Source organism: Fundulus heteroclitus, unplaced genomic scaffold (assembly GCF_011125445.2).
Source record: "Fundulus heteroclitus isolate FHET01 unplaced genomic scaffold, MU-UCD_Fhet_4.1 scaffold_94, whole genome shotgun sequence".
Classification (NCBI taxonomy): Eukaryota; Metazoa; Chordata; class Actinopteri; order Cyprinodontiformes; family Fundulidae; genus Fundulus; species Fundulus heteroclitus.
This window is the reverse complement of record NW_023397406.1, coordinates 902,033-920,269: the sequence shown is the minus strand read 5'-3', so window position 1 is coordinate 920,269 and position 18,237 is coordinate 902,033. Positions and strand designations below refer to the sequence as shown.

Below are 18,237 nucleotides of genomic sequence, written 5' to 3'. Positions count from 1 at the left end.
CTGTCTTTAACCATCACACTTACATCAACATTGTGAACAAGATGTTCTTCTTTAGATTGTCTCTTGGCTCATTTGTTGTTGTATTTGAAAAGTTGATTTTTTTATTTTTTTTATTTTTTCAAGCATGGATTGATTTCAATCCTGCGCAGTACTTTGTGAGCAGAATTGGAAAGATGTGGTCATGAGTAAGACAGCTTATGGAAATGGCTCGAGAGGAAAAAGTTAACACCACAAGTTCTTTGTTATCCAAACATTGAAGCATGCTGATGCAATCAATATGTGGAGCAGCTTCTCGTGTTTCCATGCAAAGCGGCTGAAAGTGCTGCCATGAATGAAAAGTGAAGCCAAAAAATACAGAGAAAATTTGCTGATGATCTGCTTGGTGGAGTGGCATGTTTGACTTTAGCTAACAATGTTCAATTTACAAGAAAATTTACTATAATTTGGAAAAATAATATAATTTTTTCTTATTCACAAGATTAACAAACATGTGAATAAGAAAAAATTATATTATTTACCTGTAACCAGTTATCTTTTTATCCACATAACCATAAATACCAGTGTGTGTGTACAAGCCTGGAGGTGGAGCACCAGGAGAGGGGTCTGGGAGCGTTGAAGACCTCTGGTCTACACCAATAGATCCACTCTCCTCGACAATGCTTAGACTGGCTCCTTAGTCACTGACTGACTCCAGCAGTGAAACTTCTGCCTGATTAATCCGCCAATACTCATTTGACCACTTGAAGTCACTCATGGAGTGACTTTCACCCCCAGGTGTTCATTTTGATCCTCAGGAGTTCATTTTAGCCTTGTATATTAAGATGAAATAAAATACAAAGACATGGTAATGTCAAGGTGAACGTAATGTGCCTTGTCCTGAGGTGTCGGAACGTTACATTTCACACCCATAATCCCTATACACATGTTCTATGAAAAACAGGGTCACATTTAAACCCACATGAGACACTTTTTTGTGATGTCAACATACGTGGCATGATAGGAAATAGTGTCACCAAAGCTTTACAGGAAGCAAATGTGGCGACCATGTGCATAACTATGACAGAATAGAGTTGTTTCACATTAGGCATGTGCGGTTACTGAGCACCAGTTTGAGACTGCATTAAAAGGTCATAACATCAACACTGCCTTAATGGTGTATCTTTAAAAACTAAGTAGCTTAAATCAATAAATGCAATAAAAGCTTGGTTTATGCTTGATGCATCCACGTGATCATTTTGGCTCCCACATCCCTTCACCCGGCCAAAGGCTTCTGCTCCACGCACCTAGGAAAATGATTAATTACATGAACAGCCCGCATGGAAAAACATGGCAGACGAGAAAGCGCTCCTTCTGGAGGAGGTTCGTAAATATAGACATCTTTATGATTCGGCCCTCAAAGATCACCGTATACAACAAATTGTTTTCCTGGACAGAAATTGCTGTCACTCTTAGAAAAATGTAACAGGCTTAAATATTAGAAACAACTGTCTATTTCTACGTGTAGTGGGGTGTAGTACGCTTGCCGTAGGAGCGCAACGCTGGCCTCTAGAGTCTAGGAGAATAGTGCTAGACTCTAAAAAGCCGCACAGAGCATAAATGCTGCAGACATTGTGTCCGAACATCTAATTTCTGCATGGAATGTACATGCGTCAAACATAAAGCAACCTTTACACTTCATAACTTCACAGAAATATGCTAGATTCTGCAGGGTTTGCTTCTCTTGAGGGCAACAAATATTTAGCCACAGCAGGAATGTCGGCAAGAAATAGCTCGTAATAGGTAAAAGAAAAACAGCTATAATGTTCTGACAACACCTTACTTATCATTTGGGATGTGTTGTTCCAGCTGATGATGCTGTTAATCTGATCAGAGCAGTTTGCTAAAGTACTACTCTAGCTTTTGAATATTTAACTGTACAACAGTCTGCTTATATTTTCATTTATTTTCTAAAGGTTTTACCAATATATCTGTGAAAGGATTACAGCGATTTAAAAAAGAAAAGGTTTATTTGGTGGAGATTGTTTCAAATGCAATCTGTTGAACCCATTGTGTTTAATCTCGAAGCGTACAGAGATGCTGGAACTCAGTGCTCACCAAACTGTCTACTCGTCTCCTCTGTCCGGAGTGGAGATGACCTCGCTGGCATGGATTTTGAGGAGACAGCATGTCACCATTGTGAGCACTTACGTAAGGCAGTGCATTAGACTAAATGGGTTGTCCTGTTTACCAAGCAGACCCAGAATCATCTGCTGACACGACCTACATAGGATCTTCCACTTGGATGTTCAAATCTATAAATAACAGAAGTGGAGATGCAACTGGCAAATGATGTGGTGTGATGCTTTTCTGTTAGTGAAAACAGTTTCCCTTATCAGAGCTGCAGGCAGAAAGTGTCTTTGGTTAGGTGACGCACTTTATTCAGGTTTGCATTTGTTAGATTTGAGTGTGAACATATGGGTGGCGATGAAGCTTAAGTGTAAAAGAAATAGAGGACGAAGTGCATAATTATGTTACTAAAGTCTTTTGGGTGTATTTAAATGAAGGGAATGTTGTACCTTTAGTCAAATCAGAAGGAAACATGTCAGAATGAATTTGGTTCTGGATTTCCAGAACATGGTCGTTCATGCTGTAATTGTAATTGCTGAACCATATGTAAATCTGAATTGGATAGTTTTAATTGCAATTGATCAGGATTCAAGATGTGTTTCTAAAAAGTCACTGAAAGGAGCAAGCTAATCTGTTTACAATCTGTTTGCAGTGCTGTTTTAAAGTACAACTTCTTGTGTTGTCACATGTTGATAAAAATTAACATGTTGATAAAAATTAACTTTAATGTTTATCAACGTTCTCCAAAAAAAACAGAACAAATGCCAGTCTTTCCTTCCTTATTGCAGATAAGAAACCAAAACTATGATGGAATCATTGTCATATTTTTATTCCTAGCTTTGAATTTTACATACTTAAAGATATATCTTCAATTATATACCTCAGTGTGCCTTGAACTTTATCGTGAAAGCAGTGCTTGTAAGAGTCAAATAGTGGTTAGCTCTGCTGGCTGTAGTGATGGAAACCTCTTATGTGCTTGAAACCTATATTAATTTGTCCCACAAAACATTTATTAATTTCCTCAATGCAGATCAGGGCAGGATTAATAAATTCAAGACACCCTTGTTAGAGTTTACATCTTTTTCTGCCTCTGTCCAACTAAAATAAGTCCTCACAACTTGTCTTTGCAGTAAAAGACATCAACAGTAGCTGATACTGTCAGTATTTTTCACAGCGTCATTATGAGTGTTCTTTTAATTACAGAGTGTATCTGAATAGATCTTCTTTTTACTTGTCTGACATGACTTTTTTTCTAATCAGTTCTTTGGTGAGCTATTTTAGGACACTGAAATGTCACCCTCATCTGTGTCTTCTGAACCATTAGAAATGAGGTATTTCAAGCAACAGCATAACTAGCGAGCTAATCAACTCAGCATTTGCCTCAACTGGTAAGCCTTTTTTTCAAAGATCAGCCACACAGAGACCTGTTTGTATCCCATAATTAACACTGGTATCTTTGAATAATGACTACATTTTATACGCCATAGATATTATAGTTGCCTGAAAACCAGAGCTAGGAAATTGTTTGCAGATTAGAAAAAATATATTGTATTTAAATACAAAAATTGTCAAGAGTTTTACATTTTGATTGATCCTCTTTATTTTCTTTGTTCAATATGAAAAAAAACTTTTTAATTCTGTAAGCTAACCTGTGATTTCAAATATTGAAAATGGTAAACAGAAAAGCTTTTTTAATTAGACTTTCAACACTTTTATTCTGTTTAAATGTGTACACTGAAAAGATTCCAGTTTTAACTTTTATGAGCCTTTAAAATGCCACATTTCTGACATGTGCAGAAACAAGAACATGATGAATAAACTGAAAACTCTGCCACTAAATGTTCTGTATAATTCAAATCAAAAATGTTCTTACTGAAAAACAAAAACGGCATAAAAGAAAAATCTTTTTTAAAATGTAAAACAGCTGCATTAACCCGGAAGCCTATTTCCACACTTAAACTAAGTCGTTGAAGCACCTTTTGTTTTAATTTCAGTATTCATTCTTCTTAAATTTACACTTCTAGCAGTTATAGCAAATCTTATTAAAGTGTAACTTACCCCCAAATCAACTTTTTTGATAATAAACTGTTAACATGGTTGTCTTATATAGCTGTCTACATGTCCTAGTCATTCATTTGACAAATTACAGCATATTTGTGTCTGCCTTTGTGTCTAAAACCGTCAGTGTGGCGCCCTCATACGTCTTGCGTTGAATTTCGAATTGGTATTGCTATTGGTTCAAAGGTTATAGTTTCAGGAGAAACTGAAGTGTCAGCAGTGCTGCTCCTGTGGGGTATAAAAGCAGCTTGAAGATGTATTATCCTTTTTATTATAAAGCAAACAACAAATTGGACAAAACAATAAAAAACTTCAGGGTGCTCAGCCCCCCTGAACTTAATGCTTTGTAGAGCCACATTTTGCGGCAATTACAGCTGCAAGTAGCTTGGTTGAGTCTCTATGAGCTCGCCATTTCCATTCATCAAGTCTAAACATACTAAATATTCAAGTTGGATGTTTTTCACTTGTAAACGGTGACCTTCAAGTCTACCCACAGATTCTCAATTGGACTGAGGTCTGCGTTTTGACTAGGCCATTGCAACACACTTAATTATTTACCCTTAAACCACCCAAGTGTTGCTTTAGCAGTATGATCCAGGTCAGTGTCCTGCTGGAAGGCGAACCTCCGTCCCAGTCTCAGATCACAGGCGAATGGACGCAGGTTCTGGATGGTATTCTTGAGGGAATGGGATATGTTGGGTTTGCGCCATAGCATTTTCCTTTCCGGCCAAAAATTTCAGAGTTTACCTTGCCTAATTTTTAACACTAAGTCATGTTTTATTCCTGACCACTCATGGGAGAGGTCGTGGCCGAGTGGTTAGAGCAGTGTGCTTGCACTCAGAGAAGGATGCAAGTACCCAGTTCGATCCCCAGTGCCTGCACTCTGGGTCCCTGAGCAAGACCCTTAACCCCAGATTGCTCCCCGGGCACCGCACAGTGGCAGCCCACTGCTCCCCAAGGGTGATGGGTTAAAAGCAGAGAACACATTTCGTTGCTTTGTACTTGTGACAATGCAATGACAATAGAGTTGAATTCTATTCTATAAAGCCTAGCTCTATGATGGCTTATTGTGGTCCTATAGACGGATCCTTCAGTCTCTGCTGTGGACTCTGCAACTCCTACCTTTGGTTTCTGTGCTTTCTGATTGGTGCCTTCCTTGCATACATATTATTCTCATTTTACTTTACCAAATTAGGCTATTTTGCGCAGATTCATCCAATAAGATGAAAATACATTTAAATTACAGGTCAGAATGTAACAAATCCATCAAAGTGAATACTTTTTAAGTTACTGTATACCTTCTTAAAGCAAGGTTTTTATTTCATTTCAGTTTCTCTTATAGGAGTCTACCAGTATTCCACCTCTTGAATTTGGCAATAATTGCCTTCTCTACTTTGCAGAAGGTCTCTAGAGCTGTCTGATTGTTTGGATATCTCTTATCCACAGCTACTTTTGATGTCGCCACATATTTTGTTCTGAATTGTGGTTCTGGGTTTTCTTCCCTCAAGTTGACCCATTGTACTGTTGAATTAGAGGCATGCTTGGACTCACTGTGATTATTAAAAATCTCTGCTTCTGATTTCTATCCTGTCACTGAAAATTATGGGTCAAAACTGTCTGAAATGTGGAACTATTCATAATTTCATCCACCCCAGAGAGAAGAAAAGTAACGTCTTGCTAACTTATTCAAACCATGGCTTTAGCTATAAAATCTAAGTAGAAATGTGGTCCGTGTGCACTCACTGCGCTTACTTGATTAAAATGGTCTAACTCTGACAACAACACTGTATTTTTGTCCCCTGGCAGTGAAATCTGACAACAAGGACAAGCAGGAGAAGGTTGACATCGTCTCCAGCAAGACGGACAAGATCAACCTGGACAAGAAGGAAGAGCAGCTGAAGAAGGAAAACAACGCTGACAAGAATCAGAAGTCAGAGATGATCCTCAAAAATGAGGAGAAGATGGAGAAGCTGAACGACAAGGCTAACGAGAAGCCGGAGAAGGTGGACAAGCCAGAAAAGACCAACAAGGACGAAAAGAAGCAGGAGGAGAAGAAGCCGGCTGAGAAGAAGGAAGAGAAGGGAGGAAAAGGCACAGCCAAGTCTCCCACAGGCAACGGCGGCAAAGCTGTAGCAGGCGCTGACAGCAAGAGCAAGGTGAGTGTCTCGGTGGCACACATCAACACAAAGTGCCCTTCACACACACTCCCTACACGCCAACTCAAACAGTCAGGGTGGCAGTGGTTAGAGAAATGCTCTTCTCACTCACACGTGACTGCATCAGTAAACTTCCCCAGTTGTACCTTTTGATCGTGCTGATTTTTAATGTGGGTGTTTAGCTGGATGTGCTGTGGTGCATGTGAGTCACACCTCATCTGCCATCTGCGGGTTGCTGCTCAGTTCTTTTATTTGGTGCTTTTATAATTTACGGCTCATTAGCTCTCGAAGGTGGCTTTGGAGTTGATCCTTTATAACCTTTTTTTTATGATTGCCTCATGAATGCTGGCTTTGCTGCCATATCTCTGTCGTTGCTGGGATTTCACGGCTGCTTTTTTCTCTCTCTTTGCCCTCCTTTAATTTCTTTTTTACTTTTTTGCTGCTCTGGCTTTTTTCCATTTTCATCCATAACCCAGCCTGAAGCGGGTCCAGCCAAACAAAACTCTGCCAAATCACGCCCATCCACCCTCTCCACCAATGATGCGGCCAACTCGGCCAAACGCCCCTCCCCCACAGCAGCCAATAAAAAAAGCCCTGTGCCCAAGGCAACCACACCCACTTCTGCCAAACGTCAGCCAACAACAGGCTCAAGCAAGGCAGCCAAGGTGAGTTTAAATCCTTTGTGTTTTGTATGATTAACCATGTAATTCACCATGTAACCATGTAAGTAAAGGCCATATTTGAAAATGATAGGGTAAAAGAAAAACCTTGATTAGAAATAGATCTGCATGGGTAAACATTTTGCATAGAAGAAGGGCGAAATAGTCTCAGTAATCAACCACGCAGTGTCTAGTTAAACTTAGAAAAACTTAATCTGGAACTTTGAGTTATTACTTGCTGAAACTCATAAAGGTGTTTATTTCCCCCCCCCCCCACATAAATCTCCTGTCTAATAAAACTTTATAATCGTTTCTGGTCCTACGGGACCCCAGACATCATGGACCATCCCTCTGTCCCAAATCTCATTTTAATCTTGCAATATTAAAACCTCGTCCCACCTGCTTTTCTTCTTCAATTTCAGGTGTGTTTCTTAACCTTTTCTTAGGTGTTATCCTTTGCATTTGTCATCACTGCTTGATTACAATTTGAATGGCCTTAGTGCACACAGCAATGGGAGCACAAATAGAAAAAAGTACAAATATACATTTATGTCATACTGTGACACAAAGGAGGATCTGTACCCTCAGAGGCCCCAGAAGCTTAAAGGCCACTGATACTCAGGACCGCAGTATAAAATTTATGCAAATACCAAGGCAAGCCTTAATCATATTTAACTGATGAGAAAAAATCCACTACAATAGAATATATTCACAAAGCCCCTACTGTAGATTAAAGACCTAAAACTGCTTATTTTATTTGACATCTGGGCACTTGTAATAACAGTCAGTGTTGTACAAAAATGTGTTCATGATTGGCATTTTGAAGAACTTTAACTTAACTGGGCCGTTCTTTTACATGACAAACTGTTCTAATCAGAAAATAAGATATGAACCTTTTAGCACCAACTAAAGCTTCTTTATGAAGACGGGTCAGGGTATTTTACACTTAAAAGTAAGATCTTGGTAACTGCTGTGTGTTTGTGTGCATAGGTCAGGCCACTGCATATATATACAGCTATCTCTGTGGGGTGCTTTATTGAATATGTTTGCCTTTCCTTCACTAAACTTGACTTCGTGGCCAGTCTGCGCGTATTTTCTGTTGGTAACCAGTTGCAGTCAGTGAGTTGTGAGACCTGTGGTTCTGCATGTTTGGTAAATGTCCTGAATAAATACAATCTTCACCAGTCTCCTAACCAAAGTGCTCTGTTAGGAAGATACGGGACAATCAGATCTAATATTTGATGGAGCTTGATTATTAAGGGCATTATACGTGAGGAGAATTTTAAATTTGATTCTTGATTTAACAGGAAACCAATGAAGGGAAGCTAAAATAGGAGAAATAATATCTCTTCTTACTTTTTATCAGAGATCTTTCTAAAGCATTTTGGATCAGCTGAAGGCTTTGAACTGCATTTGGGGACTTCCTGTTAGTAAAGAATCACTGTAGTCTGGCTTGGAGGTAACACACGCATGGACTAGCGTTCTAATGTCACTTATGTCCCCTAGAAAGCTAGGGGACATAAGTGATCATAATTTACTATCATAATTTTAGATAGTGAAAGGAGGAGTCAAAATGGCATTTAAGATGTTTATTTTCTGTCCAGACTGGTAAAACTTCAGGGAGAGCTCAGGCCAACATAACACAAAAAAAAATAAAACATAAACTTACCTAACTCTAAAAAAAGCAAAATATAGAATCCTACAATATAACCTACCTAACAAGCACATAGGAGAAAACTGGGGTTAAACAAAAAGGCAGTTCTCCCCTACCAAGCCAGTCTGACCACATTTACATTATATCAACAGTACAAAGAGGCATTCAAGTCTACACACCAAGCAGGGAAGTATAGCAGCCAAGAGGTCCTGAAGTGCTGCTTTACAGCCAATAAATAGTGTCCAGGTAATTGCTGATTGGATTAGGACCCAGGAAGCAGCAACCAGCCTTGGAGGAGGCGGAGCCTAGAACAGAACAAGGCGTTACTAAAGTACAAAAACATCACCATTGAGGACTCTAGTTTTCATATGCTGTCACTCCTAGACAGAAGATTTGTAGTTCTGGCATTAGTCTGGAGTTTAAAAAGGAGAATCACTTGAAACTGTATTAATATGGGACTTAAATGACATGTACTGGTTAAAAATAACACCAAGGTTTTTTACTTTACTCCCAGAGGGGCACATTGCCCTGATAGTAGATCTGGGTTATTTGTTACATACCCACAGCTGGTTGTCTCTCGTCTGCTTTGAATTTCAGACTCCAGAAAATGGGGCAGAGAAACGCCCACCTGTAGCTAAAGCCACGCCCGCTACTCGTCAGGCTCCCAGTAAGAACGGCACCTCCGCAGCGGCTGCAAATAAAACTGCAGGTATACGCAGACGACTCAGTATCCCCTCAGTGATGACATCCATCGTGTTTCCAGCTGCTTGTATGTCTCTGAGAGTTACTTTATGAAACCATCCACTGTAACTGGAGCAATGAGCCCCACTGAACAGCCCCCCCCCCCCCCCCCCCCATACACACACACACTCCCCCCCCCCCCTCAGACTAAAAGCTAACTGAACTGTTATCATATGTTGCTCTTTAGATTCAAGTGCAAGCTTTCCTAGACACCACACAAGTATTTTTATCCGCACATCACAAACAGTATCTCACCTCTCTAAGAAAGCCGGCTGTGAATCGGCGAGGGACATGTTTGTGTCTAACTGGCATCTTTTTCTTTCCTTCTCAGCGAGCAAAAATGACAAGGCTGAGAACAAGACAGCGGAGGCCAAGAAGCCCAAAACTACAGGTAAGAAGAGTCTAAAGCGCTAAATAAGATTTTAAATATATACTAATTATAAAAGCATACGAGAGCAGCACATTGTCCTCTTTTCTTAATCTTGTCAATGTGAAAAAAATAAACACTAAAAATAGACACAGTTTATTTTTAGATGGACTGCCAAAACTTCTGAACATTATATCTCTGATTTGAAAGTTACATTGTTATAACCTATTCTGATTATATATAGTGATTTTCCCTGTCCTCCACAGCACGTCCACGGCCAGCATCCACAGCCACTCCGGCTACCCCGTCTGCCTCGACCAACGGTGAAGGTGCCTCCACCCATCGCCGTCGCGTCATCACAAAGCCCCCCGTGCCCAAGCAGACCCCCATGGAGAAGAAGCCAGCTGCCCCTCGCCCTCCCCGTACTCCCCGACCCATCAACGCTCCGACGCCAGACCTGAAGAATGTGCGCTCTAAGATTGGATCCATCGACAACATTAAGTACCAGCCAGGAGGCGGGAAGGTAAAGGGGAATGAAAAGGAGCCTGCACCTGAGAGGTCAATAAATAATTCAGAACAGAGATGTTCCTGTCAGGATTTCTGATAGGCAGAACAGACAACCCGATGGTTTGTAATTCAAATAGCTTCCAGGTGCTACATTATAATCATAGGTTTTATTCTAAAGGCTACCTCTTTCTCTATATTGCGTACCTATATTACAGTGTAGTCAAACTTAGTTATCCATCTAAGAAAGGTCAGCCAATTGCATCGAGTCATTTGCGGCATGCTGAGCAAGCACATGGTGACGGTGAAGGAGAACTGGAGAACTACTCAGTTTAATTTGTCACAGGAAATTAAGTTTAGAAAATCCAGCCTTTAATTCCGTGTTCAAAAAATAGTTTTTTAGCCAAATCACAGTTGCTGATTATAATTACCACTAACAATTTCTATACAATAAATGTTAACAACAAATTTTACATTTATATTTCACTTTTTTTTAAGTTGAACAGAATGTGAAGAAATGTTTCATTTGTATGGACATGACTTCCTGTTTATCTGGGAAATTAGCATAATGTGACCCAGGGGCCCATTTCTCTAACTCACTTTTCAAAATAGCAGAGACAAGAAAACGTGCCGTTCAGCTGATGCACGTTGATCTTTATCAGTCAGTAAATAGCTCCAAAAATCAGCTACCGTATTGCTTTATATCTCCAGTCAAAACAATAAGAATAAATTAAATTCAGGACAACTGGACCTATGACAAACTAGGCTGAAAGAGTGAGGTAAATGCAGTTTTCAGAGCTCACTGCCGTAAATTGTTGACCAGGTTATGCTACTGCAATAATAGTGAAAAGAGCTGTATATTTAAAAAAAAACAAAAAAAAAACTTTATTATATCGGTGCAGGGCGCCGACATAGAGGCCACACATTGAAAGCAGAGACAAGACAGAAGAAGTAGCCTGAATATGTAACGAGCTGCAACACTTGGAAACAGAGCAGAGTTTAGGAGTTGCACAGCTCATGGCTGAAAATAATAAGGGCTACTGTTTGAGTGCTGGGCACTGAGTTCTGGCCTTAAGGTAACACCAATTAGCTGATGCTAATCAGCATAGCTGGTCAGACCTCTCTTTGGAGAATATCCTTGCTGCTGACAACAACAATTTAATGCACCTCTGCTTATTTCATTTGCTTTAAAATGCAAAAACAATAAAAGCACCCCAGGCATTTAGCAAGGAAAATCAGTTATGCTGTTAGTTACAATATAACATGGAAAATGTTCAAATGCAATTGCAAACATGTTCACACTTTCATTGAAAACGAATCATGTAAATTGCATAAACCTTGAGTTTGTAGACATTTTAAAGCTAATTACCAATATGCCTTACAGTTGAATTATGTACTGGTATAACTGAAAGACAGAGTGGGCTTTATTTCTTTTGAGGATCATTTTTCAAACGGCATGTCTCGCTGAAGAAGGTTTCGTGGAGCATTGATCATAGTTGTTCTCATAATGAGGAGATAAGCAGCTATAAATCTCTCTGATAACATCTTTGCTTTTCCCCGGCATCGATCTACCGCCATCCTTTTGTTCCCTCGTCTTGCTTCCTCTGGCATTCATCTCCATTCACCATGCACCACTATCAGTATTCATCAGTGTCTAATTCTTTGATTCAATATGTTTCTCCCTCCCTCTGAGAGTCTGCCGCTCCATGGCAGACACCTGAGGAAAGATTCAAACATGCACATGTGTGACATCTTGTCATGTCTCAGTGACCTGAGTGGGTTGTCTGTCTCTGTCTCCTCAGTGTTTGAGGCTCCCTGTCTTGGGGAGAGAATTGTGCCGTCACTTTGAATCACGGACATGATCCTCTTATCTGCTTGCCTTGCCTTGTGATATTCTGTCAGTGCAGCTCATTGTCGTTTGTCCATTTTTGCCAAGTTATCTGTGACAGAACCAGGTTTTTTTTTTTTTTTTTTTGGCTACAGTTCAGAAGTTTACAGCCACTCACCGTGGTCATGAATGGCATATTAATTTAGAACTGTGCTTTGCTCAGGATGGAACTTTAGTGTTTTTTAAAGATAAGAATTAGGTGCACATGTTTGGCTTTACTGTGCATTTTGTACATGTTGGCGCAAACATGTTAAATTCCCTTTAGAAAGTTTCAGAAAAACAGAGTTATGGCTTCATTCTGTTATTCTGAATATTACATCACTCATCATCCTACAAGAAATTGCGGGTTTAACTTAAACTGGTATGTTTCCTGGACCGAGGCTTTTACATACAGCCCACAAAAGGACCTTTCCAGTTTTACTGTGCTAATGAAATACCCCAGTGTGTCCAAACTTCAACCATCCAGCCATTGACCTGAGGTCGAGTTGAAGATTTTGGAGGTTGAAGATTTCTTCGAGCAACGCGCCAGGTTAGGTTTCAGCCTAAAACTGACCCTCTGCCTGATGCTCCCAAAACCATGCTTGACAGGCGGTTCTGCTTTCCTGGGATCTCCTTGCCTTCTTCAAACATTCTTCTTGGCATTGTGTCCAAAACGCTCAATCTTTGTGTCTTCTGACCATAAAACCTTTCTTGACAAGGTGCCTACACAGACAGCCTGGTTCTGTTCATGTGGGCAACTGCAAATTTCAGTCGAGCTCAAAGGTGAAAACCGATCATTTGAAATAAACTCAATTCTGGTAAAGAAACTGGTCAAATGTCCGGTCTGAATGATGCCAGAAGCTTATGGTGGATGCTACTAGTTTCCCTCCTTTAAAAATATTTTGAGTGCCTTGCTGATCCAATAAAGTCAAACCTGCATGCAGAGTTTGTTGAATTACACCTCCCTGGAAAATTAGCAGTTCAAAAGCACAATTAAAAGCCCCAAATTAATAAACCTTTCAAATCCATGAGGATTGGGTGTAAACTTCAGACTGGAACTGTACACAACACTGCCACATGAATCACTACTGTGTTTTTAAACGGGTAGTGACTTCTATGTGTGCAGACATGCATTTTTAGCTCCACATTACATGGAATCACAGTAAAGTATTAGTCAAAAGCTTAATGTGTATTCTTGCTATTTTATATGCAGCAATTAGTAGGAGGAAGATATGTTTTTATCAAGTAAAGCTGAGGATTTGAGGCTTTTTTGCTTTTTGCTAGGTAGTATTTTACAGTGTAAGAACAAAGAAATAATGTAGGGTTGTCTCATACCATCACCTGATAGGCCATCTTTAGTTCTTAACTTAGGTTAAGTAAGGTTATTGGATGTAAAGCTCTAGTTTATTGAAGCTTTAGTTAACTAAGCTATCTGTCACTCAGTTGTCTGGTATCTTGCCACTTCTTTATTAATTGTAAAAGCACTTTTGATTCAACACTTTTCAAAGTGTTGACTTATTTTGTATTACATCACCTCCAAATAATTGCTGTCTTCTTGCAGATACCTTTCTGTTTTTTTTTTTTACATTTTATGGTGTTAACCAGTTTGCTTTCATTTCCTCATACCGTGGACATGGTTATGCCTTTGCTTTCCCTGAGATAGTGAATGTTCATTTCTGTTCTTTTGTAGTCAAATCTATCTGCCCTGTGTGATGCAGCTTCATTTCAATGTCCTTTTTATCTAGAAGCACAGAAGCAGCTTCTGTCTTTCTGTTCTCCTTAAAAGCTGCAGAGATGTCTGCCAGTCCAAGCCACACGTCATTAACCTTCTTTTGCCTGGTCATGCTGAGGAGCTGCAGGCTGGGACACAGCAGTCTGTGTCTGGCTTGAGCAGGGTTCACAAACCTGCTCAGATTTACCATATCCTCCACAGACCCGCGGAGACACCATCTGCACCGAATTTATCAAGGAGAACAGCATGCACACATCTGCTGTAGCATCACTCACCTTCCTATTCACCTTGAACCCTGGTTCTCTACCTTAATTACAAGATAAATTAAAGCTAGATACAGTTCTTTAAACTGTATGCATAGGCCTTGGATGTTCAGGTTGATGTGTCTACTGTGTTTTGTAGGACCCTGAATGTTCCCTCTGTCGTCGTACTTCTCACCCCTGCCTTAGATTCCAGTTACTAACACTCTGCGTCCACCAGATCTAGCCTCAGCTACTTTGCATGTTGTTGTTGTTGTATTTTTTTGTTTGAAATACCCTCCGCCATAGGTTTGTCATTTGTTTTGTTTTTTCTTATGATTTGTCCCAATACTTTGGAATAGGACTGGTGGTGTTGTATTTACTGTTGGGATATGTTGCCTGATTTTATAACTCTTCTTATGCTTTTCTGCGCAGCTTTCTATCGTGCCTTTGCAAAAATGTTCTCACCGTTTGAACTTTTTCACATTTTGCTACATTGCAGCCCAAATAAAGTGTGTTATATGCCAACACAAAGTTAGAATTGAAAGGAAACAGATGCATAATTTTGACTTAAAAACAGAAAAGTGTGTGGGGCACATCTGCATTCAGCCCCTTTAAATCTGATACTCCTAAATTAAATCCAGTGTAGCCAACTGCCTTTATTCCGCCTGTGTGTAAGTCATTCTCTGTGTTAATCCAGTGTTTCTGTGAAGGTCTTTGTTATAGAATATTAGGGAACAAACAGCATCACTAAAGATAAAGGAGCATGTCATGGCAGCGTAGAAGTTATATTATCCCAAGCTTTGAACATGTCGCAGATTGTCCAAAAATTGAGTAAAATGTAGAACGCATCATCTTTACTGCACAATGGAGAGGTTTTGGAGAATCTATTAGCTGCGCACCCCACACATTTGGCCTTTATGAAGGAGTAGCAAGAAGGAAGCCACTCATGAGAGAAAGCTATTAGAAGTGCTGTTTGTGGTTAGGTCTGGTAGGAGAAACAGGAAACACATGGCAGAAGGTATATTCTGGTCAGATAAGAACAAAGTTTAACTCTCTGTCCTACAAGTAAATCGCTCTGCAGATAAAAACTAAAACTGTGCATCATCCTGACCACAGTGGGTGGCAGCGTCACATTATGGGGATCGGTGTTCTCCAGCAGGGACATGGAAGCTGGGTGGAACTGATAGGAAGGTGGGATGAGATAAATACTAATATATACTAATATGGGATATACTAAAACAAAAAAGGTCAGAGGGTGGTATAGAGCAAAGACCAAACATGCAGCCAGAAAACTGGATAGTGTTGTTCACAGACACTCTCCATGCAAGCCGACTGAATTTAAGAAACAGGGCAAAAACTAGTCACCAAATGTGCAAAGCTGGTAAAAAGGCTAGCAGTTATAATTCCAGTGAAACATGACTGCATTCAGTCATGGGGCTGAATATAAAGGCTAGCCACATGTTTTCTGAAATCCTGATAAAAAACACAAAGTTTATGATTGAAAAATGTGAAAAAGTCCAAGGTGAATAAATACATGAGCAAGGCATTGTAATTGTTCTTACTCGCAGACATGATTCACTCTTAACCGATAGGAACTAATCCATTGTTATTCATAGTGATCATTTTTAAGTTGCTCCATCTGCTTCAGCTTCTCACCATTTGAATTGTTGCCTCGATCCATTTGCACGCACTCCATACAAAGTTATTTAGAATGTTTCATACATCCAGACACTTGATCCATGTTGTGTTTTTGTCTACCCGCGCTTTCATGGTAATTGGCTGTAACAACACACACACACACACACACACACACACACACACACATTCATGGGATTTATCCAGCCATTCTCCTTTTGATCCACCTGATGCCCCCACACTGACCCCTGCTCTTCCACGTCGTTGTGCTTTGGCGTGTGGTAGGTTGGAGGTTTTTATTGACTAGGGGCCTGGTTGTCTCCCCAGGTCTCCTCCACCTCGAACAACAAGACATCCGACCCCTCCACCCCCGCCGCCAAGGCCAGAGTGAGTCTCTGCCACCTCGCACACCTCTACATGCTCCCACCTATCTGCATCCTCCACATACGCCACCCATGCTATCCACACCCACTCACCACACGCCATGACTCGCTGTTCATGTCAACATTACAAACAACATGCCTATAAGAACACATTGCATTTTTATGTGTGTGCGTTTTTCAACTTATTTGTAAAAGTTGTTTTTGTGACAGCAAAATATTCCACTGTCTTGTGAGTGTATCAGCCAGTGTTTAGCTTTATTTCTTTATATATTTTAAGAAATGAAATGCCAAAAAAAGGCAAGCCTAAAATTATTGATACCACTGGCAGACTTTTAAGGACTCTTTCAATTTTACCAACATGATTGGTCTGGCAAGAAGTAATATTTGTGTGTTGAAGCAACCCAGCTCGAATCCTGACTTAAATCTGAGTTGAAGATTAGGGTGATGGCAAGGAGGCCTTCCAACCTGAAAGACTTAGAGCTTATCACCCAAGATGAACCGTCATAAAACCAGCAGCAACAGGCTGGGCAGGAATTATACAAAGGGTTTGATTGTTGTAATGTCAACAAATATTTTTCCATTCATTATCGGGAAGGATATAAATAGCTCAAAATGCATTGTTTAATTTTTTTTTGTTAGTTCTTCTTTTGTTTTGTTTTATCTTTTTAAATATGCCTCTCATTTTCTATCTTGGCTGAATGAAAAACGTTAACCTAAATCTGCCAGAGGCATGAATAATTATGGGCATAACTGGTAATGTGCCTAAGGTTTAAAAATTTTCCATTAACTATGTCAACCTTGTTTTTCAAAAGCTGTGAATTTACTGTAGCAAGATAGGATTAATGATGATGTCAGCATATTTTCCCCTCCATATACAATGTGATTTTGTTTTTACTATTATTAAAAAGGGGTAAAAGCACACATAGCTCAACTTGACAGCAATTTTTATCATTTCCACATTGCTGCTGTAGTGACCACACATCACACTGGGCATACATGCCTTGAAGAAATTCATTTATTTTCACCTGTTATGTACCATAATCTCAGTGCATCAAAACCAGTGCCATTTATCCTCTAAATCAGCCAGTTCCATTATTGACACCTCCACATCCAATCACTGTCTAAAGGACACACCAAGTGATCCATATTGTTTTATGTATGTATTATAACATGGAGTATTTCAACATGTTGGCTCTGTTCTCCTGCTCTCTCACAGTGACCTCTGATTTCAGTATTGCCGTGGATAAACGGTCTCTCTCTTTTTGCTTCATTTTCAGTGTTCTGTGCTCATGTGCAGATCAAACCTAGGAACAAAATAAGCAGGGAAAAAAAAAAAGTTTCAGACTCGTGATTAGCGAGCTGCAGTACATCTGCCAGGATGTCAAGCTGAAAATTTGACACACTGTGTTTTGCTTCCCTTGTGTCTGTTTCTAGTTTCTTTCATCTCTCAGTTACAGTGACAATAAAGAGTCTGAAGGCAAAAAGACACACAAGAAATAAACAATGCAAACTCTAGGCTGGTCGTTAATCCTTTCAAAAGTATTTATATCTCTTGAGCTTTTCACATTCTGTCACATTACAATCACAAACTTCAATCTATTTTACTGAGAGTTTATGTCATTAATGAAGTGCAAGAAAAAGGATATTTAGACTTAGAGAATGTTTTAACAAATGATAGTCTAAAAACATGTGTTCTTGCAGCACATCTAGAGACTGAAATCTCTGCAGTTCCACTAGAATTACGGCAGAGCGGCTCTGTCGGCAGTTTAGGTGGACGGCCGGGTCTTGGTTGGTTTGCAGTTGTGCTATACTCTTCCTTAACAATACAATATCAAATTTCCAATAGTATAATATATTTTTTTTAGCCTGACCCGGCTTTAAACTTCTCCACAGATTTATTTATGACCTGTCTGCTGTGCTCCTTAGTCTCCATGATGCTGTTCACTCACTGATGTTTTCTAACAAGGCTACTGTATGGAAATCCACAGAACTACTCAATTTATACTGGAATTAAATAACACTCAGATGGACTTTCTTTTACTAAGTAGTTGACCTCTAAAGAATGTGGACTCCAGTGGATTGTATTTAGGGGTGCCAGATTAAGGTAGCTGAACACAAAAGCACACCACCCTT

General features: G+C 39.8%; 1 protein-coding gene across 2 annotated transcripts in view; it reads left to right on the top strand.

Moving 5' to 3' along the window:
- The window catches only part of map4l (microtubule associated protein 4 like), a 96,404-nt gene that overhangs the window by 68,763 nt on the left and 9,404 nt on the right, over positions 1-18,237 (top strand). For both annotated transcript variants that reach the window (XM_036134914.1, XM_036134915.1), the window contains 6 exons: positions 5,971-6,320; positions 6,797-6,985; positions 9,231-9,342; positions 9,706-9,765; positions 10,008-10,264; positions 16,049-16,108. In XM_036134914.1, the coding sequence (XP_035990807.1) occupies positions 5,971-6,320; positions 6,797-6,985; positions 9,231-9,342; positions 9,706-9,765; positions 10,008-10,264; positions 16,049-16,108 (1,028 nt within the window). The remainder of the gene's footprint in view (positions 1-5,970; positions 6,321-6,796; positions 6,986-9,230; positions 9,343-9,705; positions 9,766-10,007; positions 10,265-16,048; positions 16,109-18,237) is intronic.